This window comes from Myxine glutinosa, chromosome 2 (assembly GCF_964187855.1).
Source record: "Myxine glutinosa chromosome 2, kmMyxGlut1.1, whole genome shotgun sequence".
NCBI lineage: Eukaryota > Metazoa > Chordata > Myxini > Myxiniformes > Myxinidae > Myxine > Myxine glutinosa.
In genome coordinates, this window is record NC_136262.1 from 89,603,328 (window position 1) to 89,630,324 (window position 26,997).

The 26,997-nt window shown below is 43.7% G+C and overlaps 3 protein-coding genes across 9 annotated transcripts in view; 2 read left to right on the plus strand and 1 right to left on the minus strand.

Moving 5' to 3' along the window:
- MED16 (mediator complex subunit 16) overlaps positions 1-4,628 on the plus strand; it is a 79,029-nt gene extending 74,401 nt beyond the window's left edge. For all 3 annotated transcript variants that reach the window (XM_068107821.2, XM_068107819.2, XM_068107820.2), the window contains 7 exons: positions 37-258; positions 414-651; positions 934-1,067; positions 1,281-1,473; positions 1,561-1,783; positions 3,437-3,517; positions 4,140-4,628. In XM_068107821.2, the coding sequence (XP_067963922.1) occupies positions 37-258; positions 414-651; positions 934-1,067; positions 1,281-1,473; positions 1,561-1,783; positions 3,437-3,517; positions 4,140-4,266 (1,218 nt within the window). In that variant the 3' untranslated portion in view covers positions 4,267-4,628. The remainder of the gene's footprint in view (positions 1-36; positions 259-413; positions 652-933; positions 1,068-1,280; positions 1,474-1,560; positions 1,784-3,436; positions 3,518-4,139) is intronic.
- MAD2L2 (mitotic arrest deficient 2 like 2) overlaps positions 1-22,170 on the plus strand; it is a 136,795-nt gene extending 114,625 nt beyond the window's left edge. The window contains exons 2-10 of one of the 5 annotated variants that reach the window (XM_078771220.1): positions 5,598-5,669; positions 10,990-11,043; positions 12,883-13,001; positions 13,162-13,233; positions 15,573-15,673; positions 15,929-16,023; positions 17,968-18,038; positions 19,726-19,818; positions 20,626-22,170. In XM_078771220.1, coding sequence (XP_078627346.1) covers positions 11,001-11,043; positions 12,883-13,001; positions 13,162-13,233; positions 15,573-15,673; positions 15,929-16,023; positions 17,968-18,038; positions 19,726-19,818; positions 20,626-20,667 — 636 coding nt within the window. In that variant the 5' untranslated portion in view covers positions 5,598-5,669; positions 10,990-11,000 and the 3' untranslated portion in view covers positions 20,668-22,170. Of the gene's footprint in view, positions 1-5,518; positions 5,670-6,420; positions 6,617-10,989; positions 11,044-12,882; positions 13,002-13,161; positions 13,234-15,572; positions 15,674-15,928; positions 16,024-17,967; positions 18,039-19,725; positions 19,819-20,625 lie in introns of those variants that run through there. The other 4 variants (XM_078771219.1, XM_068107806.2, XM_078771221.1 and 1 more) reach the window with 4 other exon arrangements.
- RAD23B (RAD23 nucleotide excision repair protein B) overlaps positions 21,008-26,997 on the minus strand; it is a 48,286-nt gene continuing 42,296 nt past the window's right edge. Inside the window, exon 10 of the mRNA XM_068107804.2 lies at positions 21,008-22,016. Coding sequence (XP_067963905.1) covers positions 21,903-22,016 — 114 coding nt within the window. The 3' untranslated portion in view covers positions 21,008-21,902. The remainder of the gene's footprint in view (positions 22,017-26,997) is intronic.

The window sequence follows — 26,997 nt, forward strand, 5'->3', positions numbered from 1 at the left end:
CAAGTTACGAAGTTACTCACTACCTCACTTTAACAGGTGATTATGGTACGAGTGCCACCATCATTGGGTCTTGCTGATGGCCCACCAACTCTTCGCCACCTCCTTCTGCTGCTGGAGTTCTGCCTAGTCACTGGTCATGACCCATGGGACATCATTATTCATGCAGGACTGGGAAGCACGAGTGGCCCAGGAGCGGCTGCGGCACTGGCTGACAGACTTGCAGAAGAGTACTCACGTCAGGTGCCACCCTTGCAGCAGGTACGAGGACCAAACCTGGAGTGAAGGAGTGAGCCTTGATTGTTGCTCTTAACTATCTGCACTTTTTCATATAATTGCCCTCTGTTGACCGATTGTCTTTGCTCTTCCATCACACTCACTTTTCCATTTCCTGGCTACCATTGTCTTCTGCATAGGCTTTGCACAGCCGTGTGCTCTCCCTCCGTGCCTGGTTGTATCGTATATGTCCTGGCACAGCACACCGCTCAGCTGATCTTATGGCAAGGCTTCTACTACAGGCTGTTTCTGCAGCTCTTAAGGGCCTTTTGCGGCCAGCAGCTGGTCCATCCGGTACTCAACACGGCTCTCAGCATGCACCTGAACGCAGCCCAGGGGAACGACTTGCTGAGACTTGTGCCAAAAATGGAGACTGTGGTAGGAAAGAACACATTTTCGTTCACAAATTATCTGATATTCACTCCTACCTTTAAGTCTCGACATCAATTTTTACTGTACTTCTCTCTGATCTGCTCCTGTCCCCATCTAATGCTATGTCTCTCTCTTGTCCTTGCCTTCAAACCCAATCTGCCTCAAACCTTCTCTCCTCTTGCCCCATTGCCATGCACCTATTCTTCATCCACTCATGTGGCCCACTCGTCTCGTCTTCAGTTTGCCCACCTTGTCCGTGATAAGCTTGTGGATTTCTTTCTGCTACAGACATAGACAAGGTGATGCTTAACCTGCGTACAGAAGAGTTTGTTTTGGACACACCGCTGCTGCAAGCTCTTCAGCAACTCATCCAGTGGGTGGCAGACTTCACATTGCACCTGCTGGCGGGTCTTCCCCACCAGGTACTCGTCTGATTGTTGTCACGGCAGAAAGTTATGTGTATGTAAGAGGCTATAGTAGTTTAATTACTAGAGCCATATAACAGTACTGACTCGCAGTACAATGCCCTTCGGTAGCATTCATTTAGATACTTCCTCCCTCCCTCCAACATATTTTCTGTTTCCTTCTGCACTTCCCTTTGATCTGACTTAATGGTGTTCATTATTCTGATGCAGGCAAGCAGTGTACGTGGAACAACAGGTCCGGCACGAGATCCAGTAGCTCTAGGTTGGCTCCGTGAGCTGCTGGTGGTAATCAGGATATGGGGCCTAATCAAGTCAGCCTGCCTGCCTGTTCTTCATGCCACATCCGATTCCCAGGACTCCCTCAGCCTCGCCTTTCGCCTGCTCACTCGACTGTGGCTTTGCTGTAAGCTCAGAGACATTTTCAAATTACCTGCAGCCTTTCTTGTTTTTCACAATCCTTCATCCTCGCCCTTTTCTTTCTTCATTCCAGGCAGAGAAGATAATCCATCCGTACCCTCAGAGCCTGATGACGCCTTGCTGGATGAGTGTTGTCTGCTTCCAAGCCAATTGCTCCTCCCCCCGCTCGACTGGCCTCCAGTGACCCCGCTCGGCACTTCAGCCCGGACTTCAACGAAGCCAGCTCCTCGCTACACTTTTGGCCATGGCCCACCGCTGATGTCCACAGGCTCTGGGATAGAAAGCACCAGGCCGGGGTGAGCACTCTTTTCCAAACTCATTATTATTGTTTTGTTGTTGTGTTATTGATATCGTTTATATTAATAAAGGTCCTCTGAGTCTCGTCGGTTTTGTAATTCTGGAATGATTTATTTTGCCCCAATCAGTTGCTTCTGCCCCCAAAACAGCCCGAACTAAAATGCCTTGTTGATGTCCTTTTGAACTTGTAAATATGCGACAAGAAGTGGCTAAATCACTCGCACATCCTCCAGCTGCAAACCTTACATTGCATTTCTGTGCAATGGAGATTAATCTCGGAACATAGCAAATGGTGTGCAATATTTTTTGTCAATCTGTGTACTGCTACATAGCCTGGTGTTGGCTTAGTGGTTCGGGTGCCGGCTTGGGATCCAAGCATCCTGGGTTTGAATCCCGGTCGATCGCTAAATTAACGCCAGGTGGGTTGACTCAGCCTGTCATCCTTCCGAGGTCGGCAAATTGAGTACCAGTTCCCTGGTAAATCCGTGTTTGTCGCAAGAGGCGACGAACGGTTGGCGGCAGGAAGGGCATCCGGCCATAAAACATTGCTTCAAAAAGGGGACTAAGGTGCGCAAAAAAGTCCAACCCCTGCTCTGCGGGGGAAAATGGCCTCTAAAGGTGGTTCTTTTTTGTGCACTGCTACATGACTCCATTGCTTTGATTAATGGAATATTTTGATTGAAGATCTGCAGTGCATTAAATATATATTTTAATCACAGTGGTTGAAGATCTACAAATTTTGAAGATCTACAGTGCTTTTTAAAAGTCAATTTTATGCCTCAGCCGACAAAGTCGCCGGAGGCATTGTTTTCGGGTTGTCCATCCATCCGTCGGTGATAGGTTTTCATTACCAAAATAACTTAAGAACGGCCAAAGGGAACTAAGTCAAACTTGGTAGAAGTGTGTATAATGATGTAAAGATAAACAGATTAGATTATGGGGTCAAGAGGTCAGAGGTCACATAAGGTCAAAATTCCTTTTACTGCACTAACTTGTGAACCAGTGATGGGATTTTGACCAAACTTGGTGCAAGTATATATTATGATGCAAAGATGAACTGTTTAGATTTTGGCGTCAAAGGTCCAATGTCAGAGGTCATGTCAGGAAAAATGTGATACTTGAGAACAGCTGAAGGGATTTAAATCAAACTTGGTACAAGTATGGATAATGATGTAAAAATGTGGGCGGAGGCATATAGATTGATGTCGCAACATCGAAGAGTGCCGTTCTAGTTCAAAGTAGTTTGAACTACAAAGATCACGTAATTTGTTTGAATAGCAACATTTGCTGCAATGTTCAGTTCTTAAAACTCTTTAACCCTTTGAGTACGGATGACGTCCAGTGCCCCAACCCACGAAAAAGTTTTGTGTGCGGATGACGTTATTACACGTCATCGACTATACCTATAAATAGATTGTCATTACGTGGTTGCATTCCCGTACCAAAATGCCAAATTAATTCCGTACCGGGGGTATTTTTATCAAAAAAAAATCCCGTACTCAAAGGGTTAAGAACTTAAAACTGCAATGTTTAGTCTTTTATTCATTCACCGAATTGTTGAAGTGTCCTTTTGATTCCTTTAAGACATTCCACAATTCCTGGTGGCAGACAGCTTGAACCTCACATCTTATTTATCCTTATGCACCTTACAGACCTCCAGGACAGAAGATAGACCATTTACGTTGTATATACCTGGGTGTGCATCCCATTGAACAGACAAAAACCTGCATCAGGTAATACTTGGCGTCTGATACGTCTCCACCAGATGTGATACTTCCTGCACACACAGCTTTAAAAACCTTTATTTTATTTAAATTGAATTACATACTTGAACACTGTAAGACACAAATCGCCTTATTGACACTTTCAAAAACATTCTGTTTAGCAGTACTGTATTTGGAAAAACATTCTCGCCGTCTCATGCCCTGAGGGCAGAGTAACTGTGAGATTCAGCATTGAGACAAATATGGTGGCGTGTAGCATATGGTTACCTTCACACCTGATATTCAAGGTTCAAGAGCAAAACTAATATAGATCGTGCTCAAAAGCACAGCAAGAGTTGAAAAGACCATTCTCATGCCCTTTTTATCACGACTGCATGGGGTAAGGTGTTCTATGAGCTCTCTAGTTTCATAAGCCTTTTATTTCCTAACTGGATGCCTCACTGATGCCAGTAAAAACAGCCACGACAAAAAAAAATCATTTCACTCCTACAATTGTGGTGGTAAGGGGTGTTCGGTTGTGAAACTTCTCTGTACAGATTTTTCTCTCCATCTGTTGCCACAAGAATTAAAACATTGCTTTACTTGCTGTTGTTGTTTCTAACCTCCATGTTGTTTTGTCTCATGCCCCAAGATGTGGTTGTGTGACCCTGCTTCGTGCACCACCCCGGCCCGCCATGGCGAACATTGTGAGGAGTTGGGAGCAACGTTGGGTCAATCACTGCCTCTGTGGTGGCCTTTGGAAGAAAAGCTCTGTCTAAATAGCATCTCCATCATGCTTGGGCTCTTTTGCAGTGAATTATAGGTTTGATTAGCGGTTCCAAAACGAATAATTTGACTTTCACAAATCCCCACAGACTGCCTATATATGCATTACATTGTATTATATCATAAACACCGTTTCTGAAAGTATTTTTCACTTTTGTATCTTTCATGTATAGTTTGATACCAAATGAATTTTCTATTGTCACAGAGATATCATCTGATGCTTGTACGGTTGTATCTATTTATAGTTGTTACCGTTCTTGCACCGTCGTGTAAAGCTTTGTTAAGGAAGCGAGAAAGTGAATTGGGAAGAATGATGTGATGTGATGTGGTTGTTAATAAAATCCCAGGGCTTGTAGCGATGTGTGCGTTCTTCGGAAATAATTCGCAGGATTGGACAAAACAGTTCAACCGTGACGGCTCGTTGCAAAGATGAGTCTTAGTTTGATATTCAAGCTCTGCAGCGGATTCAGTTGTAACCTACAAATCGATGAGCAATTAATCATCACAGTTCCACAATCTGCTGTCATTGGCATCAATGGATGTTGCATCTCGGAGCACACCGCTGCTGGCCTGCGATGTAAAGTGAGCCGTCACATAATGCAACGGAGAAATCTTCTCCATTCGGTCTACGGGACAAGAAGAAGGGAGTTGACGAGATTTTTTTTTTTTTTTGTATACAGAGTCGAGGCTCGTGAAAAAGCTAACATTTATCAAACAAACAAGCAAACAAAGTATATAAGAAGGGGAGCGGTCGACAAGATTGGGAGAGAAGGGGAGGAAGCACACAAACAACATTTGAGAGCAGGGACATCGGGAGATGTGTGGGAGGGAGAGGGCCTGGGGGGAGGCACGATAAGTATAAAACGCAAGGACGCCAGATAGGAGGAAAAGCAGATTGTAGGCCATCCATTTAGTACATACGCAAATGTGGTGGTACACTTCTCTCCTTCCCCCTTTTCGCCTCCCCTATTCACTGTAAGTTTCATACGGTACAGAACTTTCTTTCCACTCCACTTTCCCCTCACTCTCCAAGCCTCCTTCCTCTCTCCTTTTAGCTTCCCTTCGTTTTCTCAATTTAATCCTTACATATAAATAGATGCCCCTTATTTCGGGAGTGCTTTTGACAAAAACAACAAAAAAACATTTTTCGAAAGTTCCGCAATTTTAGGCTTTAGCGTACGTAATATATAGATGGATTCGGGCGTTACACAGGTCGAATTAACAGCACCGTACAAAAAAAAACCCACGTGATTATGAATAACCAATGACAGATGAGCTGCAAAGCAGGGCGTAATGTTGCTCTCTGGAGAACAAAGCACCAGTTCCAGTTATAAAAGCGTTTCAGAAATGGAATTTTAATGGTGGATCGTTTTGTGGGATCTTTTTCCCGCATGAGGTGAGTTGGTTCCATGCGTTATGATGACGGTAAGACCGAGTACTGTTGCCGACAATATGACGGTTCTGCGCACAAGAACTGAAAGTGAAGGTGAAGCCGAAGGCCTCGTTCCGAACAAATCGATCTTTCGCTTCTAGATCATCTTGAGGTTCCCTTTGTGTAAATTAAAAATTGGAATGATGTTTTCATTTCACTGTAGTGGCGCGTGGCGGTAAGAGGGGGTTATCAAGTTATCTGGTTCAGTTGATTAGTTCCGTAAAGTCGTGTGTTCCGTTAGCAAGCGGCTTGCTATCGCTCGCCAAGCGGCTTGATTTATACTTAGCGCTCCAGCGGAACGCAGCGCTGGGCACCGTTTAACAACATTGCGGTACAGGAGCGAATGCTGTCTGGGTTGGCGTTTTCAGTTTTACTCCATCCTCTTGTGATAACTTCAGCAAACGAATTTATTGCCCGCAGCGGCTGCAGAAGAGGAGAAAGATAAATAGGGAGTCAGAGGGAGGATTTCCCTGCGAAGCTTATCAATAAACCATCTGTGGACTATACCATTGTTCGTTTTTAGGGGGGGTGTACTTGTAGTGTTGTATCTTTATAGAGTGATATAAGAATTAGGATGAAAAGTCCAGTAAAGATTAAAGTATCAAATGCACGTTTCAATATTATTATAAGAACAGGGGTATGCTGCCTCTGAACATTTCATTGGTTGAAGTATCATTTTGAATGTGACGACTGCGTCCATTTTTGTTAGCACAAGGAAGCACCTCTCTTAATGGCTTGCTCCGTTTTCCGAGCGGTTTGTAAAGCGGTTGATACGGAACGGACGGCTTGGCTTTCGGAACACACCCAGGTTTCTCCAAACATCCCTATCCTGCACTGCTTCTCAATGCTCTGGCAGGGACAGCTTCGTTGCAACTTTTACCCCATCCATCCATCCATCGGGCACATACAAGGTTTCCTCTTCTTCTTCCCTCAACCGAACCCAGCATGGTTGACTTCTCCAGACTTTCGTGTTCTGCATGCATGATGTATCCAAAGTGTGACCGTTTTTGTTTTAACGTCAGCACTTCTAATGTACATGGTGGTCTCATATATTCAAGCACTGATTTGTTTGTTCTTCTTGCAGTCAATGGAGTTTTTAACATTAGTCCTCAACACCACATTTCAAAATAGTCACTCTTCTTCTTTTCTTTCTTTTTCACTGTCCATGATTCACATCCATACATCACACCTGGAAATACCAGATTGGAGACACCAATGGTGAACCAGAGCATTCACCAGTCTCTTGGTTTGTATTGTCACATCATCGTCTTTCCAGATCTTTGCCAATCCTGACATTGCTGTTCTCCTCAAAGTTAACCATCCAGTTAACCTCAAAGTTATGAATTTCTCCTCCACATTCACCACTCACTTCAATCTGAGATCCCAGGAAGATGAAACTTTCCATTATTTCCACGTGATCATCTCCAAGTGTGAACACATCAATCGTCTCAGCTGACAAGATTTTAATGTTCTTAGGTTTAAATGAAGACAATATTTTTTTTACATTCCTTCTTCACGACTTGTAGCAATTTCATCAAGTCCTCTTTACTTTCTCCCAACACAGTGGTATCGTCAGCATACCTTAGGTTGTTGATACATCTTCCTTCAATCTCGACTCCATCCTCCATACATCATCCAAGTTTGATTTGCTCATGATGTGCTCACTATACCGATTAAACAAGTAAGGGAAGAATGTGCACCCCTGTCCAATACAACAACAACATGCATTTTAAAAGGCCATTTTCCCTGCTAGAGCGGGGGTTAGCCTTGCGGTCCCCATGACAATCTTCTCCATTTTGCCCTATTTTCTGCATCTATCCTTGTTAACCCCCTTGCCCGCATTTCTTCTTCCACCATCTTTAGCCAAGTCTTTCTCGGTCTTCCCCGTCCTCTACTTCCTTCCACATTCATTTCCATCACTCTTCTCAACCAGTCACTTTCATCCTTCCTCAACACATGACCAAACCATCTCAACCTGTTCCTCTTCACAGCATCAATCACAGGCTCTATTCCCATCATCTTTCGCAATTCATCATTTGTCTTCCTCTCTCTCAACAATATTCTGCACATCCGTCGAACCATTCGCATTTCCACCCTTTCCAACCTTCGTTGCTGCTCTACGTTCATTACCCATGTCTCGCTCCCATAAATCATAACACTTCTCACACATGCAGCATACACCTTTCCCTTCAGCTTCAACGACACTCCCCTCATCATCAGCATGCCACTCAATTCCCGAAACTTCTTCCATGCACATCTCACTCGAGCAACCGTTGCCGAGTCTGATCCACCTTCTCCATTCAGCATGTCTCCGAGGTAGCAAAATGTTTTCACACCTTCCAGCTTCATGCCGTCTCCAAGACCCAACTCAACATTTCCTCCATCTGCAGCTCCCTCTGTGCACACCTTACACTTGAATGTAGCTGCCACACTGGTTAATGACCCTCTCAGACCACTACATTTTTGATGAACCCACTCAGCGCACATTGTACACTGAATGGAGTTCACTCCGACACCCTTCCTACACACAGCACAGGGCCACTTCCCAGTTCTTTCCACCTCACCACATGCTTTACCACTTGCCATCACCTTCGTCTTTCCGATATTCACCTTCAGACCTTTTGTCTCCATACATTCCTTCCACGTGTTCATCCTTTCCTTCAGTCCATCCATACTTTCCGCAATCAACACCAGATCATCTGCATACAACAACTCCCACGGTAAACCCTCCTTTACGGTCTGAGCCAGCACCTCCATCACAGCTACAAATAGTAGTGGACTTAGTACCGACCCCTGATGCACTCCCAACTTCACCTCAAACTCACCACTGTTCCCGTCCTTCGTCCTTACAGCTGTGCGCGCTCTTTTGTACATTGCCATCACTACTCTGATCAACCATTCCTCCACTCCGAACTTCCTCAATGCCCATGTCAATACTTTGCATGGAACCCGATCGAATGCTTTCTCCAGATCAACAAACCCAAGAAACAACTTCTTCCTCTTCTCCATGTACTTCTCCTGCAACTGCCTCACAATGAAAAGCGCGTCTGTCGTTCCTCTTCCTGGCATGAATCCAAACTGCATTTCGTCGATCTTCACTTTCTTCCTTATCCTCCTCTCCAACACCCTTTCCAATACCTTCATTCCATGCTCCAATAACTTTATCGCTCGGTACGAGCCACACTCCAGAGGGTCACCTTTCCCCTTGTATAGAGGGACGAGGGTACTCAGTTACCAATCCACTGGAATGCGGCCTTCTTTCACCACCAGATTGCAGATCTCTGTCATTCTCTTCACACCCCAACTTCCTGCTGCCTTCAACATATCTCCCACAACTCCCGTCGGCCCTCCCGCTTTTCTACCCTTCATTGCTTTTATCGCTTCCTCAACTTCCTTCTCAGTTATCTTCTCTGCCGGTCCTAAAACTGGGTTACTCTCTATGTTGCCATCCCATTCATTCTCTGTATTCAACAGCATTTCCATCTATCTTTTCCATCTTCCTTTAATTCCATCTGGGTCCACAACGATTTGTCCCACTTCATCCTTCAAGCAACTCACCCCCATCACATCACACCTCTCTTTCGCTATCTGCTTTGCAATCCTGAATACTGCTTTCTGACCCTCTTCCAAATCCAAGCGTTCTCCGAACATTTTCCTGCATGCCTCCTGCGCCTTTGCTACCTCTTTCTTTGCAGCCTTCCTGGCTGCCTTATAACTTTCATGCTCTGCTGTTTCTGCTCCCGTACCCTTCGCCTTCTGCCACTCCTTGAACTTCTTCCTCTTCTCGTCAATCCTCTTTCCAACTTCATCATCCCACCACCATGTTTCCGAGTGCCTCGGTGGTCCTTTTGTCCATCCACCTGTCCGATCCCCTTCCCAATTCCAAACCATTCTATCTCTCCATACTCTGTTCTTACTGTATCTTCTTGTTTAGTGTACAGGCTTCTAATCAGACATATCAGGTGCTCCGACATTGCCTTTTCTCTCAGCATAATCCATGATCAATTCATGATCAACACAATGGAAGGCTTTACTATAATCTGTACTATAAGAGGGCCATTTGTCTGTGTGTCTGCGTGTCGCCATTTTTCTTAGTGAAGGCTTAAGGGATCTTCTTAAAACTTTCAGAGGTGCATCAGTGAGTGTCAGGGAGTGTTTTAAGCAAAAACATTTGAAAAAAACCCAAAGTTTAACTTAAAAAAAAAACACTCTGTAGTGCCTAAGCCTTTGTAGCCACTTGAAAGGTAATATTAAATGATGCCTAACCCCATTCCTTAGTGGCTTTAGGGAAGTGTTTGATTTCTTCAAAATGCCAACAGGATTAGAACAACATCGAGCAACACCGGGTACCCCATGCCCGTAATCTATAGAACAGAGAAACATCTTCCTTTGACATTCCCTTGCCTTTTCCATAATCCACCACAGATTTACGATTTGATCCCTCATACCTCTTCCTCTTCTGGAACCTGCTTGCTCAATGAGCACGTCTTGCTTAAAGAAGTCTTCTCTTTTGTGTTGAATGATCTTTCGTAATATGTTGCTCGCATGTGAGATCAAGGCAATGGTTTGGTGATTTGTACATTCTCTTGCATCCCCTTTCTTTGGTAGAGGGGGTAGATACTGTAGGGTTAAATTGGAATTAGATAGGTACCTAGGTGATGGGTACAGGGATATTGGAAGGACTTGGAGGAAGCTTGTGTGTGTGTGTGAATGGGTGATGGTTTCTCGGGTTGGTGCAGCGTAGGCATGAATGGCCTCCTGTGCCAACGTTCCTTGTGTGTTATGATGCTTCTCCCTCATTCATGTAAAAATGGCGGTTGACAGACGGTGCAGACGTAGCACACTTCCTGTGAGCGGCGTGTATCTGGATTTGATTCCTGACCCGACTGTAAACTGTCGGATCGGTGCGTCTCAGGAACGGGGATGCATCACAAAGTGCTCCGTCCCTCGGATGGATGCCAAGCTGGGCGGCCCATCTGCTAGCAATAGTCGGTGGTCTGCCTGCCAATCTGCCAGCCTTGTCTGCGGACTAGCGATCCAACAGTTTATAGTGGGGTCGGGAATTGAACCCTGATGAGGCAGCTCGATGGTAACTGTGCTACATCTACACCATCCAGCTGGACTTGTATTATGTGTCACACACACTCAAATTCAGTTTGTATATGCCAGATGCACACAATTCTTCACTTTGTGTCTAAAAGCTTTATGTTACTTGACATGACAATGCCTGGATTTATTACCTTCAAAGGATCATGGAGTAATCCATTTTTTTTTTGTGCCACAGCAGGGAGAAAAATGTCCACAATGGCTGCCAAGCAATCGGCAGATAGCAGACACGGTGAGTAAACCTGCCTACCTACCTATCTATCTGGTTGAGGTGACATTAGCTGACAGTAAGGCATTGGGGTAACTCTTGGACACAATTGGCAAGGGAATGCATGAACTGGAAAAGAGAGGATGAGGGGGGGAAACACTGATAGCTTGCATGTAAGAGGATTAGGTTAGGAATGTTTAATGGGGTTAGTAAGGATAGAGGACACACCATGATCACCATGAGATGGTGGCACACCCCCTGCTTGAAGCCCTGGAGGGAAAAGTGGGATAAGCGCAGCTTCTGGAAAGCGATCACACATACTGGAGAAGTGAGGAACGGGCTAAGCTTACAGTCAGCCTGAATTTTGGATGTTTAACTTGGAGGCGTTGCTGGAAGAAGAAGGGCTGGCATGATGGCGTAGGCCCCAGAGATACGCACTCTTGCCTCTGAGCTGTCTAATCCGGGATTGAATCTCGACCCAGCTATAAACTGCCATCGTGGTGTTTCGCATGCACGATCATTGATCAATGTGTGCATCGTTCCACGGTTGGACGTTAAACTGGGTGCTCCCTCTGCCGGCATTACTTGGTGGATGCTCAAAATCCCACGGTATCCAAACAGTGGGCAATCTATCACTGGCACCCTGAACAAATTATTAATTCTTCCTCTAACCCCGAGAGGGCACTGCAACAGTGGCACCACCGCACCACTGTAAGAATTAATGCTTACCTGCATGGAGGTGCGTGCTGCATAAAAAAAACAACTACTGGAAGAACATGTACATTCTGGAGTTGTTGTGGGGGGTGAGGAACTTGGGAGGGGGGTTAGGGGAAAGGGATTTCGGGTGGCAGGTGGGAGGGGGGAGGGATTCGGGGGGTTGAGAGAGTGCTAAGCTCAAGGAGAGACAGTAGGAACTACAGTAGAGCGACACTCGGTGGAGCGCATGCTTCTGCCAAACTGAACAGTTTATGTTTTGTATCCCACTGACAGGCCGGGTCTGGATCCAGACCTGAACCATAATCTAATCTGCTCGTTGTTGTCGCCAAACTAACTCATCGATGAAGTTTTGTCATAATCCGTCCACAACTTAAATAGTATGCAATATATTATTTTTGGCCCTATCTCTCAATGGTGAAGGATCACTGAAATTTTTTTTGTCATATCCAGATTTGGCTCTTCACCAAAATCGAATCAATTCTTCTTTGTCACATACCAAACCTCCCGACCAAATTTCGTCCGAATCCGTCCACAACCTTTTGAGATATCCTGTTTACACATAGACAAACAGACATAACCCCTGCTCACCTTTGACGGCAGAGGTAAACAGGCCATCGACCTGCCTACGATATAAGAACAGCAGACCTTGTGCTTCAGCCTCATCGTGGGACATGCGAATAATGTTGAGACCATAAGATCCCACAGAATCTAGGAGAGACAGATGTGATGCTGGGGTGCCAGGCCATATCGGAGCGGCGTCGGTAAGTCGTGTGATCCAATCAAAATGCAGCAGTCTCGCTGTGGTTGAGATGCATCGGCCAGGTGTATTATAATAATAATAAATCCTTATTGTCCCATATTCAGGGAAATTATCCTTTGGTGACACCGTAAGTTAACCATCATTAAAACATAAAACACAAAGGGAATAAGAAAACGAAATAAAAAGATATAATATATAAAAATGAAAATAAAATATGCTGGTTGTTGTAAGGCATTAGGGTTATGCGGTTTCAATTGTGACTGCAGAAATCTTTCCGTGTGTAAAGGCAGTCGATGTTTTGTCTTATTGATTTTACCCAAGGGCATTAGGATGCTTAGCAACGCATGAAGATGGCATAGCAATCCTTTGCATGTCTCTCTGTGCAGTGGTGGCTGGTTGCATTTGTGAGTTCTTGGAGGTGGCTTTCCATTACATCCTGTACGTGAGACAAATCTATCCTGCCGGGGCATTCTCTCGTCGGCTCAAATACAATGTGCCTGTTATGGTACGGGTACACCACATGGCACATTCCACCTCGACTTGTCATAACATAACTGTTTTAGCATTTTTTATTTCCTTTTATTTTATTTTTTCATTTTATCATTTTTTAAATTTACATTTGTTTTTTTTGCAATGTTGGCTGCCGATTCCAATCTGCTTCACAGGTTTGTCTGCACCCGGAGCTGTGTCACTATGTGGAGGATGTGTTGGAAGGTGTGAAGCCCTTGCTAGAACAGGTGAGTCTATCACTGTACCATTCACGTGATAATATAAGCATGCTTTTCAAGTCTCATATATATATATGTATATATATGTATATACAGTCATGTGAAAAAGTAAGTACACCCCATGTAAAGTTTTGACTTTTTCAACATATTTCAACATACAGCTATTTGATCTTCATTTCAACAATATTGATAGATAAAGGTGATATAATATAACAAATATCATGAAACATTTACATTTTGTAGTCCATTGTATAATTTAAATAAACATAAATGCAAATTTCGCTTGTGGAAAAAGTAAGTACACCCCTCCATTTATCACTACTTCAAATACCAAAAATTAGAATCAGGTGCAAATGATAAGAACATCGTTCGAGAGGATCTTGGAGAAACCTGTCTTATTTAAACCTCAGACATTTAGTTTGGTTTGCTCTTTGTTCTTGAAGTGTGCGGCCTCACCATGCCTAGATCAAAAGAGCTGTCTGAGGCCTTCAGAAAGAAGGTTATAGATGCCTACGAGTTTGGGAAGGGATTTAAAAAGATCTCCAAACAATTTGAAATCAATCATTCGACTGTCCGGAAGATCATCTACAAGTGGAGAAGATTCCAAACAACTGCCAACTTGTTCAGGCCAGGCCGCCCCAACAAGTTCAGCCCGAGAGCAGACCGCAATATGCTGAAAGAAGTCTTTAATAACCCCAGAATGTCATCACGGGACCTACAGGTAGCTCTTGCCACTGTTGATGTCAAAGTGCACGAGTCTACCATTAGAAAGAGGCTGCACAAATTTGATCTACATGGGAGGTGTGCCAGGAGGAAACCTTTGCTATCCAGAAAGAACATCAGGGCAAGACTAAAGTTTGCCAAGAACACCTTGGCAAAGACCAGCACTTCTGCAACAATGTGCTCTGGACAGATGAGTCAAAGGTGGAGCTATTTGGCCACAGTACCAGAAGACATGTTTGGCGAAAACCAAAGACAGCATTTGACCACAAGAACCTGATACCAACTGCAAAGCATGGTGGTGGAAATATTATGGTTTGGGGCAGCTTTGCTGCATCAGGGCCTGGGCAGCTCACCATCATATAATCCACTATGAATTCTTCATTGTACCAGAGGGTGCTTGAGGATAATGTGAGGCCATCTGTCGGTCTATGACCAAGGTTCCACACTTTGGAGAGCTTCTGGACTGAAAGGATCAAAACCTCGAGGAAGAACAGTGCCCAGCTGATGATCCATGTTGTCGGGGAAATCGGTCAATTGCTTGCAGCTTTAGGTTCTTACTTTAAGTAAGGGAACTATGTTTTGAGATTTATAATCCTACTTCTTACGATTACTTTGCAATTGGTCACTGGCTTTGACACCAATACAAATTTTTATTATGGACCCTCGGCATCAAAAAAAAGCGAGATATATCGAACAGTTTCAAACGGCGCACCTCATCGCCATTAGAGCATATAAATTGCATCTGATGCGGCAATAAATGTGATTGTTGCTCCTGGTTTGCGGTTCGATGACAGAAACATTTACATTTTTGCTGCCTCCATCCCCACCCCGTTTGGAATCCCGTGCGGACACAGGCAACTTGCTCATTTAAATAAAGTTGAATATAGGATGTTGTGAAATTAACATCATTTGCAGCAATCCTTAGTGTTATAATATACTTTAGGAATAGCTGATACTGTACAATAGATTAATAGGATTGTAAGAGTACAAGACATGGTGTGTGCGTGTGTGTCCAGGCTATAATTTGTTTTTACCATTTGTCATCAAGGTTTCGGCAAACTCTTCATACGAGAACAGAGAAGACTAATTAATAATTGGGTCAAAATGTCAAAGGGAAAACTTTGTGAAGTACAACTTTGTGAAGGCAAAACGGTGAGAACAAATAGCCTTTGTTAGGCCGTCCGCAGCTGGGCAGCGCAAGACGGCCAGGTTTAAAAAAAAAATTCACTTCCGTGTTTCCTAATTTTGTCCACTTGCGTTTTGAGATGCTTTCTAGTTTACCATTTGACCTTTTGTCATCAAATTTTCAACAACCTTTTAATATGAAAATATGGAGAACACTAATTTATAATAAAAAATGTTTGTTTGTTTAGCTGTTTTCTTCATTTATTTCGAGTACAAAGCAGATGCCGATGGGGTTTGCATTTTTGGAATGCTTTGTAGTTTTGCTTTCCAAGCCGTTTTTGAAAGCAAGTAAAAAAAAAAAAAAAGTTTGCACAATCTAGTACCGACGTAGGCATGTGGCTGTGATGCTTGCTCTTGCTGTGGTTGTAATGGTGTTGGGGTTGAGGTGGTGCATTGCCCTTGTTACATGCAATTGGGGAAATGTTTGGTGTGCACTGCAGGGTGTGGTTCAGCAGATAGCACTGGTGGTGTTAAGTCCACAGGGTGAACCATTGGAGCGTTTTGTTTTTGAATTTGACCTCCCACCCTCCACACCACTCTGGTATGATAATCACAATCATTACAAACTCGCTGCTTTTATTTTATACACGCATCATATTATTGCCTATTGGCAAGCTTTCCACTTCATTGCTCACAATCTTTAAGTTTATTCTCCTTTTGTCCTCACTTTTGCAAAAGTTGAAGAACAGAATGTAATGTAAGCTTGTACTATCCTCAAGGTATTTTTTAGTGATGGACTGTTTTGAGTATCACTGAAATCTCATCACCTGTACCTCCACCTTCCTTGTATTGGCAGTGATGAGGAACATCTTGAGCCGTTACAAGTGGCATTGCGCTCCTTCGTGCTCAAGCTGTCCCTCTCAGATGCCGTTTTGTTGGATAATCCCTCAGGTGAAGCCCTCATTTTCTCATTTTGGTCCTGTTTTTCATTTCTTTGTGCACATTTCTCCATGTTAAATTTTCTCTCTGTGAAGTTATGGTGCAATGATACATCTACAGACTTGGCATTTAATATGGAATATTTTTTTTTTCTTGACTTGGGTTTACTTTCTTAACTCAGTATATCAATCTGGTGAGTTTCTTTTACACTTTGGTGATTTATTTGTTAAAAGAACCATGTCACTGATTGTCTGTCGCAGCAAGAAGTCAACAACAGGATTATATCACAGGTGGCATGGCAAAATGTACAGACAGGTGCATTTGATGAGTGGCTTCACAGTCGGGTATACAAGGGTTGTTGCGTTCTGTATTAGTGGAAAACAACTGCTGCACGTCTTCAAAAGTTATTGCCGCTTCCCCTGGAGATGGTCCGTCAATTCGACACTGCTGTTTGTCATGGAGTGGTGGCTTTACGAAATTACGGCATGAAACAGCGTGCTATTGCTCGGCAGTATGGCATCACTCAAGGTCAGGTAACAAAGATCCTGAAACGAAATGCTCAGAGGGGTGTCCCTACACCAATACCGAGGCCAGGACGTCCCCGCAGAACCACAAGGAGGGATGATCGCCAGCTGCACCAGTTAGTCCGCAATGGCCGTACCAAGTCAGCTAATCGGCTTAGGGCTGAGTGGCAGCAACTGACAAATGTGCCTGTATCCAGAAGGCTAGTCAACCAACGACTGGTTCAAGCAGGCTATCGTGCCAGGCATCCCCTGAGAAAGCCACACCTGACCAGACAACACCGTCAGCGCCGATTGCAGTGGGCCAGAGAGCACCGTCAATGGCAACCAGGACACTGGAATCACGTGATCTTGTGACGAGTCTAGATTTCTGGTCTATCGTCAAGATGGCTGCGTCAGAGTGCGCAGACAAGTGCATGAAGCCTACAACAAAGATTGTATAGTGCCAAGAGTCCAAGCTGGAGGTGGTGGGGTGACCGTTTGGGCTGCTTTTCATGCAGGGGGCAAAACTGACCTGGTTGTTCTGAATGGAAACCTGAACCAGTTCAAGTGCAGGGCCATTCTGGAAGAAACATTGCTTCCATTTGCTCGTGCAGCCTTTCGAGGAAACTGTCTTCCAAGATGACAATGCACGGCCTCATTGTGCTCGCCTGATCCAACACTTTCTTGCTGACCGTGGTGTAGAGCATATGGAGTGGCCTGCCATGTCCCCGGATATGAATCCGATAGAGAACTTGTGGGCAGAATTAATGCGTCAAATCGACCACTTGGACCAGCAGCCGACCTCTGTGCGTGAATTGCAGCAGGCTATTGTCACTGCATGGCAAGCGATTCCTGTGCAAACCATGGCAAATCTCGTGAACAGCATGCTTCAACGTGTACGTGCTCTCCTGAATGCTCGTGGGGGTTACACGAAGTACTGAACTGTAATTTTACTGTCCGTAATCCCAGTCGTAATTTAACTTTTGTTTTTGTTAAAAAAAAATTTGGCTAATGTGCAAAATAAAGACATACTTCTGGAAAACGTACAGAAGTTTAACACAGTACTGTCCATGAATTGAGTTCGATATCAGTTTCCATCACTTTCAAGGATCAATTTATTTGTTTCGAAATGTCAAATGTGGTTTTTGTTTCTTTTAAAGGTCACATTAACAAAATCTAGAATAATTTCAACATAATTCCAATGAACTTTTGGTTCTAAGTCATCTTGAAAAGTAAGTTCACCCCCACAAAAAAAATATTCCATATTAAATGCCAAGTCTGTATATCATGTTTACGTCATCCCTCCTGATTAGAGTGAACAATGTTTCAGATTGCATCATCACATCCATATAGCAACACATATTGCATCATCCATCAGTGATCATGTTACTTGTGTTAACCAAAACAAAACACGTGATTAACATTAACCCCGCCCCTCCTCCTCCCATCCCAGGTTGCTCCTTTGCCGTATTTGCGTATACACTTGAGGGAAAGGAAATACCGGAGACCATGGGACTTTCCTCGGTATGGAAAACTGAAAGTAATGGAAGGTTGATGGGGATTGAAAGCAGCCGTCGTTTTATTTAAACTTTTTTTTCCCCTCCTCCAATCACTAATATAGCTCAGCAGCAGTGGTACGCACCTTTACCTCCAGGTCTTGTCAAAAATGGGTTCATTTTTGTAATAGGATCTGAGTAAATCCTCCATCTGACACAATTCAAGCAAGGAATATGTACTGTATTTTGGAGCACATCAGCATAAGGTAATGAAGGTTCAGGTTTTTTTTTAACTGCTATATTATATACGTATATGCTCCAGATTGTAATATTGGCCGTTTATATACTCTACTGGAGAATAGCCCTCACCAGTTTGGATGAGCAGCTCACACCAAAGTTCTTACCACACCTAAACACAATTGCAAGCTGTTATGTGCACACTAAAATTGATGCCACTGTTCAAAATGACCATCATAATTGACGACCCCAAGTCTGTTGAAAGATCAGCATTCTCCTTGTGATCGCATCAAATCCATCAGCAAACTTAGATGTAGGCCTCAAAAAACATACCTACGACACTCAAAACCCAGGAACCTCTTTTTTTGTACAGCACAATCACTTACAAACCTGACAGGAACTTTCAGGACCACATGAACTGGAACAGCACCAATATCCCAAAAAGTTCCTCATCGCAGACCCAATAGAAGATTCTCCTGGCTTTTCCTTTCACAAAAGCTATGGACTCTACTTGAACATCCCATGGTAGATCCTCTTAACTCTCCTATAAGTGGGGGTTGAGTGAGGAGCAGGTTGTGAATATCGATTATGGGTTGCAAGGCAAGGAGCATCCGGTAAACAATTGGCCCCATTTCAAGGAATTAAAACTCTTGTCACTCAAAGCCATCAATTGGACCAATAATTAAGTCTTAAATTTTTGAAATGCTGCTATTCACCCAAGTGGTACAGAAACAATAAAAGATAAGGGAGGGTGGAAGAAGGGTTGAGATGTGCAAAGGAAGGAAATGGGATGAGAAAAGGGGAGCTTAAAAGAAGTAAGAGGAAAGGGAAAGGTAATTGGTTTCTAAGAAAGGGGAATGTATCGGACAGGTAGGATTGGGTGTCAGACTGTCAGGTGCCATATGTCCAGACCCTTTTATCTTTTTGCCTCTTTCCCTCTGAGATCGTTTGCAAGTGTTAGACACAACCGATTAATTGATAAACTCAATGGGGGAAAATTAATTGAGAAAAGAGAAGGCAATGGCATAGGGAGATGATAAGCTAGATGGTCCCATCTCCAAACATTCACTTGTGGACCAAAGATCATACACTACCTTCCATAAAGAGCAGGGCGTTGTGCATCAGTACCTCGGATAAATGAAACATTAGACAATTTATGGGGCAGGAAGGTGGTTGGGAAAGTATCTAGCATAACCTTTCTGTTACATAAATTACAGTTTGTGGTTAAATCAGTTCAGTCTGGATGTGTCCATGATGGGTGAGGGTTTAGACCTTACCTTGTCTTACCACTTGCACAACGTCGATTCAAAATGCATTGCAGCATTCTCCTCCAGCAATTTGGATTTGATTGTCATGCAAGATAATTAGGCAACAAGTGCAAGTACAAAATAAATATTACAACCCTATTCCAACTCTGCAAATTTTATTGACGCAATCGTGTTACCAGTGCGTACTCCATCCCCACTCCCCGCACATAGAATTTCCCTTGGGTCGAGGCAGAAGAGAGCGAGCACCGAACAACTTCAGGAAGGATCGTCCCTCTCAAAACGTGCAGCTGTGCACTGCTGCGGGTACGGAGATTTTTGGAGAATGCTGACTAATCTTACTATATATAATTTGGCTTTTGTGCTTAACTTGTATGCACTCCTAAACCATTGCATGGAATGAGTTGAAATCTGATGTTTGTACTTGGGTGTGCCCAGGTAGGTTTCAGGTGTTGTAAAAAAAATTCAGTTGTGGGGGTACGGGAGCGAGGAGACGACGTGACTTTTATATGTAAATGTGTATCGTCTAGTGCTGCTCCCAGTGTGAGAGTGTATCACAAGTCCCAGCTGTTTCGTCTTATAATAGTATCTGTATGAAAACCTTATAGATTCGAAAATTAATTGACCAATTGATTTATGCACTCCAAAAAAATGGAAGAAATAAGCTCAAAAGTGGTGGTTTTACTCTGGGTGTATATGGAACGTTCGACGAAGTCAGGAAGGCCACCTCCAAATTAGATTTTTATGTTAACACAGGGAATTATCATACCTGATAATGCACCCCTGCACGACGAGGCAGAATAATTGAAAACTGCATGTTATACAACACAAAACAGAGCCCATCCCCCTTGCCGCTCTTGGGAGTGGGAGTTTTTAGTATTAATTAAATATTAAGTAAACGAGCTTTGAACAGGGTAAGTTGTGGTGGAAAGGCAGTCCACCACGGGTGAGATTTAATCCCATTGTATTTTTAGATCATCCTCAACTTTGTTGTTAAAGACAATATTCTTTGCTTCTTACTTAATATTTCATGACCTAAATAATTTACTTGATACGATGTTGTTTTGGCCTAAATTCTGCTCCTCCACTACTCTGTTTTTGGTGTCTTTTCAGATGCAGCTTTACGTGGAGGAGAGCGAGCTCAAGACGCAATGAAATGTTTGATCGGGACATCGAGCGAGATTCAATAAACTTTCCTTTTTTTAATCCGTTATTTCAGGTGACTCCTGAAAGAATGTGCACTCGAGTTAAACTGCCTCTTTCACCTTGAAAGCAATGGTTTATGCCAACCACTTAAAATAAAATAAGGATAGTATCAAAATCTCACCTTCATGACACCAGCAGTCTTTAATACTACTTGTGGCAGAAATTTTTTACTACTTGTGGCAGAAGTGTGAATGGAATTATCATTTTTATGCAGGAAAAGTGATTATGCCACAGTTCAGCCGGTAACCAAAACAAGTGCTCCTCAAAAACGAGAGACTCAACACAGAGACAGGGGCAGAGCTTGCCAAGAGGAGAGAAAGTGTATTTTTATCCATGCACATTGGCAAAAGTTGGAAGAAACAGGATGAAAGCACAAGGGAAACATGGCAAGCAGTCAGGTGGACATGGGAATTTTTTTTTTTTTTGCCTTTTATACCATTTACAATTCCTCTTATAAGGCTCAGCCTTTAATCTTCTTTCTCTTGCTCCCCATACCTCTTTTGCACTCGGTCTGCCCTTTACATAACCCCTGCTTGCCTTTGCACCCGAACACCTGCCATAAAACAATCTCCCACTGCCAAGCCAATTTGCTGACGCCATTCCACACCTTGCTCAAAAATGCTCAAGTATGAAGAAATTCCGAGCAACCGGAGGATAATAGCAACGGTTACGTTTTAGCTTGGGTTGCAACCAAGAGATATTCTAACAGGCTCAAGGTTACATTAAATTGAAACTGCAAATTGGTTGACTGCTTTGGACACCCCTTCCAAGGACAGCACTGCGAGTTTGGGCCAAGTCCAGCATAAATGGTGGCAACGTCACATCTTGATTATTAAAAATATATAAAGAAGTAAAGCTAATGGAATTTTTTTGGGGGCAGAGGGGGAAAAAAAAATCAATACTGAGACTGACAGTTGGAAACGCTGAGATGGCAGGAGATTTTTTTATGGTTACAGGCAAAGCCTGAGAAAAACCACAGGAGGCAGGGAAAGAGAAGAGATCACAGAGGCTGTTTGAGAACAAGAGAAAGAGTGCATGTGAAAGACGGATGAAGCCATTGCTGTTTACATGTATCGATCAAAACTTTCCCCAAATCCTACTCTGATTGCGTAGGACTGGGGAAAAGGGCAAACGGGTTAAAGGCAAGACTCTGGGAAGGTGGTGAGGGGTGGAAGGAGGCGACCCTAATCGTCGTCGAAGTTCTGTTGTAGCAAAAAGTTTGCAGCGAGGTTTTCATTTTTCTCACACGCAAAGTAGGCTTGAATGGCCAGGTCTTCAGGAAAACCGAGTGCAATGAGCTAGGAGAGGACATAAAAGAAGCAACAAATTAAAAAGAAAACTACTTCAAAAAAAAGAAAACTACTTTTGTCTGTGTGCGCAAACAATCGCAGTCTTGGAAAATGGTGTTGACTGAATTTGCAAGGATCAAATAAAAACAAACTTGTCCCACAATGAATGCACAATGGATCTGGTTGTTTCACAAGTGCATACATGTACATACATACATACATACATGTACAATCAACTTTACCTGGCAGGTTCAAACATTGGAATAATGTAAATACCTGTATTTTTAAAATTAGACTCGGGAGAGATAGCTTCACATATCGGACAGTTGAAATGAGAAACTCTGACGAGCGTGTGTGGAATGTTCTTTGTGGATAACAAAATCTTTATGGAGTAAGACAATTTTAATGGAAGAACTATTTTAAAGGTGTATGTAAACGAAGTGTCAGACAAATGTTAAGGAAACCTTCAATGAACGTTTCAGGGGACTAATACTTAACTCTGATATGTTGCGAAATAGTTCTTGAAAATAACATTCGAACAGAATAACACTTTAAAAAAGACTTGCACTTTTTTACATTATCTGGAGTTCATTTGAATAATGATCATGTGGTGATCTGAGAACCATACAGGTCTATTTAGAGCCACACATCTGTCATGGTTTGTGAATGTCCAAGATGGAATCTAATTCATGAGTAGGTTCTGTGATGAGCTGATGTAGGCCTTGGTTCTGCATTATTGACGTCAATGATTGAAGGGTTTTGAACTGCACAGTCGTAGCCAAAAATATTGGAACCCTTACACTTTTTTCAAATAACTCACAATTTTCTCCAAAAACGAGTTGAAATTGACAAAAGTATTTGGTCTCCACAATTCTTTTTCACTGTTAATATGACAGAACCTGTGTTTTTGATTCAGAACTTAATATATCCTTTTAAATCAGAAAATAAAAAGAAATGGCAGACAATTTTTGACACCCAATAATTTTTTTTGACCATTTTTTTGCCTTTGGACAAAATAACTGCAGTCAAGCACTTCCTACAGCCATGAATGAGCTTCCTACACCTCTCTACTGGCAGTTTGGCCCACTCTTCTTGTGCAAACTGCTCCAGTTTTCCCATATTTGAACGGTGCCTTCTCCCAACTGCTGTTTTCAGATTTCCCATACAGGTGTTCAATGGGATTTAGATCTGGACTCATTGCTGGCCACTTCAGAACAGTCCAGTGTTTTGTCTTGAACCATTCCTGGGTGCTTTTTGAAGTGCGTTTGTGGTCATTGTCCTGCTGCAAGACCCATGACCTTCTACGGAGACCCAGCTTTCTGACACTGGGTTGAGCATCGAGCTCCAAAACGCCTTGGTAATCTCTTGATTTCATGATGCCATGCACACATTCAAGGCACCCAGTGCCAGAGGCAGCACAGCAACCCCAAAACATCACTGAACCTCCTCAATGTTTGATTGTGGGGAAGGTGTTCTTTTCTTTGATTGTTTCATTACCTCCGCCAAAGGTGGATGGAGGTTACGTTTTCACCCCTGTCTGTTTGTGAACAACATATCCCAAAAAGTTGTGGACAGATTCGGACAAAATTTGACAAAGAGGTCGTGTATGTGACAAGGACGAAATGAAATGATTAGATTTTGGTGAAGATCCAGATTCGGCTACTAGAATTTTAAAAGTGATTCTTCACCATTGAGAGATCGGGCGAAGAGTGATATATAACGTGATATTTTAAAAAGTTATGGACGAGTTTGTTCGGTGACAAGAATAAGCCGATTTCATTTTGGTTCATGTTCGAATCCGGCCTATCAGTGGGATACAAAACAAACTGTTCAGCCTGGTGGAGGTATGTGCTCCACCAAGTGCCATTCTAGTTTTGTTTTCTGTAAACATAGAGATGATGTGCTTTACCAAAAAGCTCTAACTTGGTCTTGTCTGTCCACAGAACATTCTCCCAGAAGGATTTTGGCTTGTTCAGGTGTGTTTTGGAAAATTCCAATCAGGCTTTCTTATGTCTCCCTCTCTCAGTAGTGGGGTCCTCCAGGGTCTCCTACCATAGGACCCCCTTTCATTGAGTTGGCGACGGATGGTGCGAGTTGAAACTGTCGTACCTCGTGTCTGAAGGTCAGCTTGAATCTGTTTGGCAGTTGATCGAGGTGCTTTCTCCACCATTCAAACAATCCTTCGCTGCAATCTTCGATCAAGTTTTCTCTTGCGACCACGTCCAGGGAGGTTGGCTACAGTGCCAAGGGCCTTAAACTTCCTGATAACATTGCGTACGGTGGACACAGGAACATCAAGGTCTCTGGAGATTATCTTGTAGCCTTGAGATTGTCCATGCTTGGCTACAATCTTGTCTGACCTCAGACAATTTTCTGGTTTTTTTTCTTGTCTCCATGCTCATTGCGGTACACACAGTGACACAAAACAGCAGAATGACTCCTTTTCTCTATTCAAATTGGTTGAATGAGTGGTTTTTATATTGCAGGCACCTGCAACTCACCACAGGTGAGTTCAATTCCAGAGTAAAGGGGAATCACCTGCTTGAAATATAATTATTTGTGACAATTTCTAAAAGGTGCCAATAATATTGTTACGAATTTGGGTAGTGATATATGTAGAGTAGAGTAGATCTGAGTAGGTAACATGCTTTGAGATGTCGCGATAGGGAATCTACCTGTAATAAGTCATGTGGCGGCATTTTGTCGGCTAAGATGTATGATTGTGAATCTACCAGGAGATTCGTGTGTCGAGTCGTGTAGGGAATAATGAGTGGAGGAGCCCTTGTATGTCTCACCTGGTGATCAAACCTTTGTCCCTTATGGCACTGCAGACCACGTAGACACTAGTTAGGACCTTTAGTACAACATTAATGACGCACTTCCCCCCTGACATGACTTAGAAAGAGATCGGGCTGGAACACCGCCACAATTGGCCGCCACCATTTACACCTCCGAGAGGCCTACTCCCATAGCACGTGCTGTGACCAAGGAATAGGGGACGGGAGTGAGAGTGGCGCAATGTGCGTGCCCCTGGACGAGCCGGCGAGTCGGGGGAGGCTCTGATTGGCAGGACAGTGCGCCAAAGCTGACGTCATCGGCCAGAGATATTAACAGCGCCGGACGTCTTTGCTGGGGGTAGAGTGGAGAGGAGTTCAGATCTGATTCCGAGTTCGTGTGCACAAGCAGGTTTTTGAGAGTTGGTGTTGAGTCACGAGTTGGTGTTGAGTTGAGACGAGTTCACCCCCAGCCCCTGGCAGTTCAGTAGAGAGTGGATTCGTGGTCGAGAGTTGGTTTTGCAGTGCGCAGTTGGCAGTGAGCAGTTGAGAAGCGAGTTGGAAGGACGAGACGTGCAGTCACACCTGCGTTCTCTCCGTTCCTGTCTTTTCGTACTTCGTGTGGGGATCGACCTTGTGTGAAGCCGCTGGCCTGCGTTGGGTGCTTTGGAGCTTGGTGCACGGACCTCGTGGGCGGCGAGAGGATCGGAGCTCGGAGCAAGACCTCGTGGTGTGCGGTCGGGCCGAGCGGGCTGGTGTTGGACAGCAGCAGAAGAAGACAAAGACAGATAAGCCGAGCTCCGCGTATACATTTAACACAACGTGTTATTTTTATTAATTCACATCCCCTGTTCGTGTTTGAAATCTGTTGTGCATGGGATCCCAATTTAGTACCTTATTTTATTACCGGCGCGTGTTTTTACTGTCTTTGCTTTTCCTGAATAAACCCTTGCATTTTTTTGTACATATTCCTGAACACGATCTCGCGATATGGAGATCTCGCGAGATCTCGGAGACGGTGGGAGGGATTTTCGAAGCTCCACACGGTCTCCACGTTTTTCGAAGTTAAGTCTGTTCACAATTGTATTTTGTCGAAACTGTATTTATCTTTCGGTGTGTGAAGTTATTGTGTGCAACTTTGGTTGTTTCTCGGTGTTTATCTTTCATAAATTGATCGTCTGTTTGCCGTGTCGTGTCTTGAGGCCTTGTACAGTGTGCACTGTACAACCTTGAGGCTTTGTTTTTCTCTCAGCGGTCCGTCGTTTGTGATCCAATAACTTTCGTTCTCTGTATTCCCAGGCTTTTCACCCATAGCCTACTTCCTTGTGTAAATCTCAACTCAAAAAAAAAACAAACAAAAAAAAAAAAAAAACATTTCCTTCTCTGTTCTCATTCGTTTATTCATTCTTATTCGTTCGTTCGTTCTTCGACCACGTGTTTCTCCCCCATTTCCCCAGATAGTTTTCACTCATTAACCTTCAATTTTTACACTTTCCCCTCAAGTTATGTATTCCGTCATATTTTATAACACCTTTTTCTTCTTCTTCTTTAAAAGGCTGCTTTCGACTTGCTCACCAAATCAATTCATCCCAAAAAAAATATCCATCTCCTATAGTGCCTTTTTTCTACATTCCCTAAACTCTCCTGCACTCCATCCTCCATCCAGCGTCCTTAAACGTATTTTTAACTCGAAGGTCACAAGAAACTCATTTTGCAATAAATGTTCGTTTCCCATAAATCGTACACTTTCAAAAATCCAATCTCACCCCTCCCCTCCAAATCTTCCCCATAACCCCTCCCCTCCAAATCTTCCCCATCACCCCTCCCCTCCAAATCTTCCCCATCACCCATCCCTTTCAAATCTCCCCCCTTGCCCCCTCCCTCCTAAACTACCCCCTCACCCCTCCCTGCCAAGACGCCCCCTCGCCCCTCCCCTCCTAGACTCCTGCCTCACCCCTCCCCTCCAAATCTCCCCCATATCCCATCCCTTTCAAATCCCTCCCCTTGTCCCTTCCCCCCCAAACTCCCCCCTCCCCTTCAAATCTCCCCACCCTCATTGCTTCTCAATTTCCCCCCTCTCACTCCCCCTCCTCAAAGCGTCCTCCCCGCTTCTTCCCCCTTCAAACTCTCACCTCCATCTCCCCCAACCTTCTGCCTCGCTCTTCCCCCTCCTCAAATAACACCTCATTGTGGCTCACCCAATCACCATCAAACCT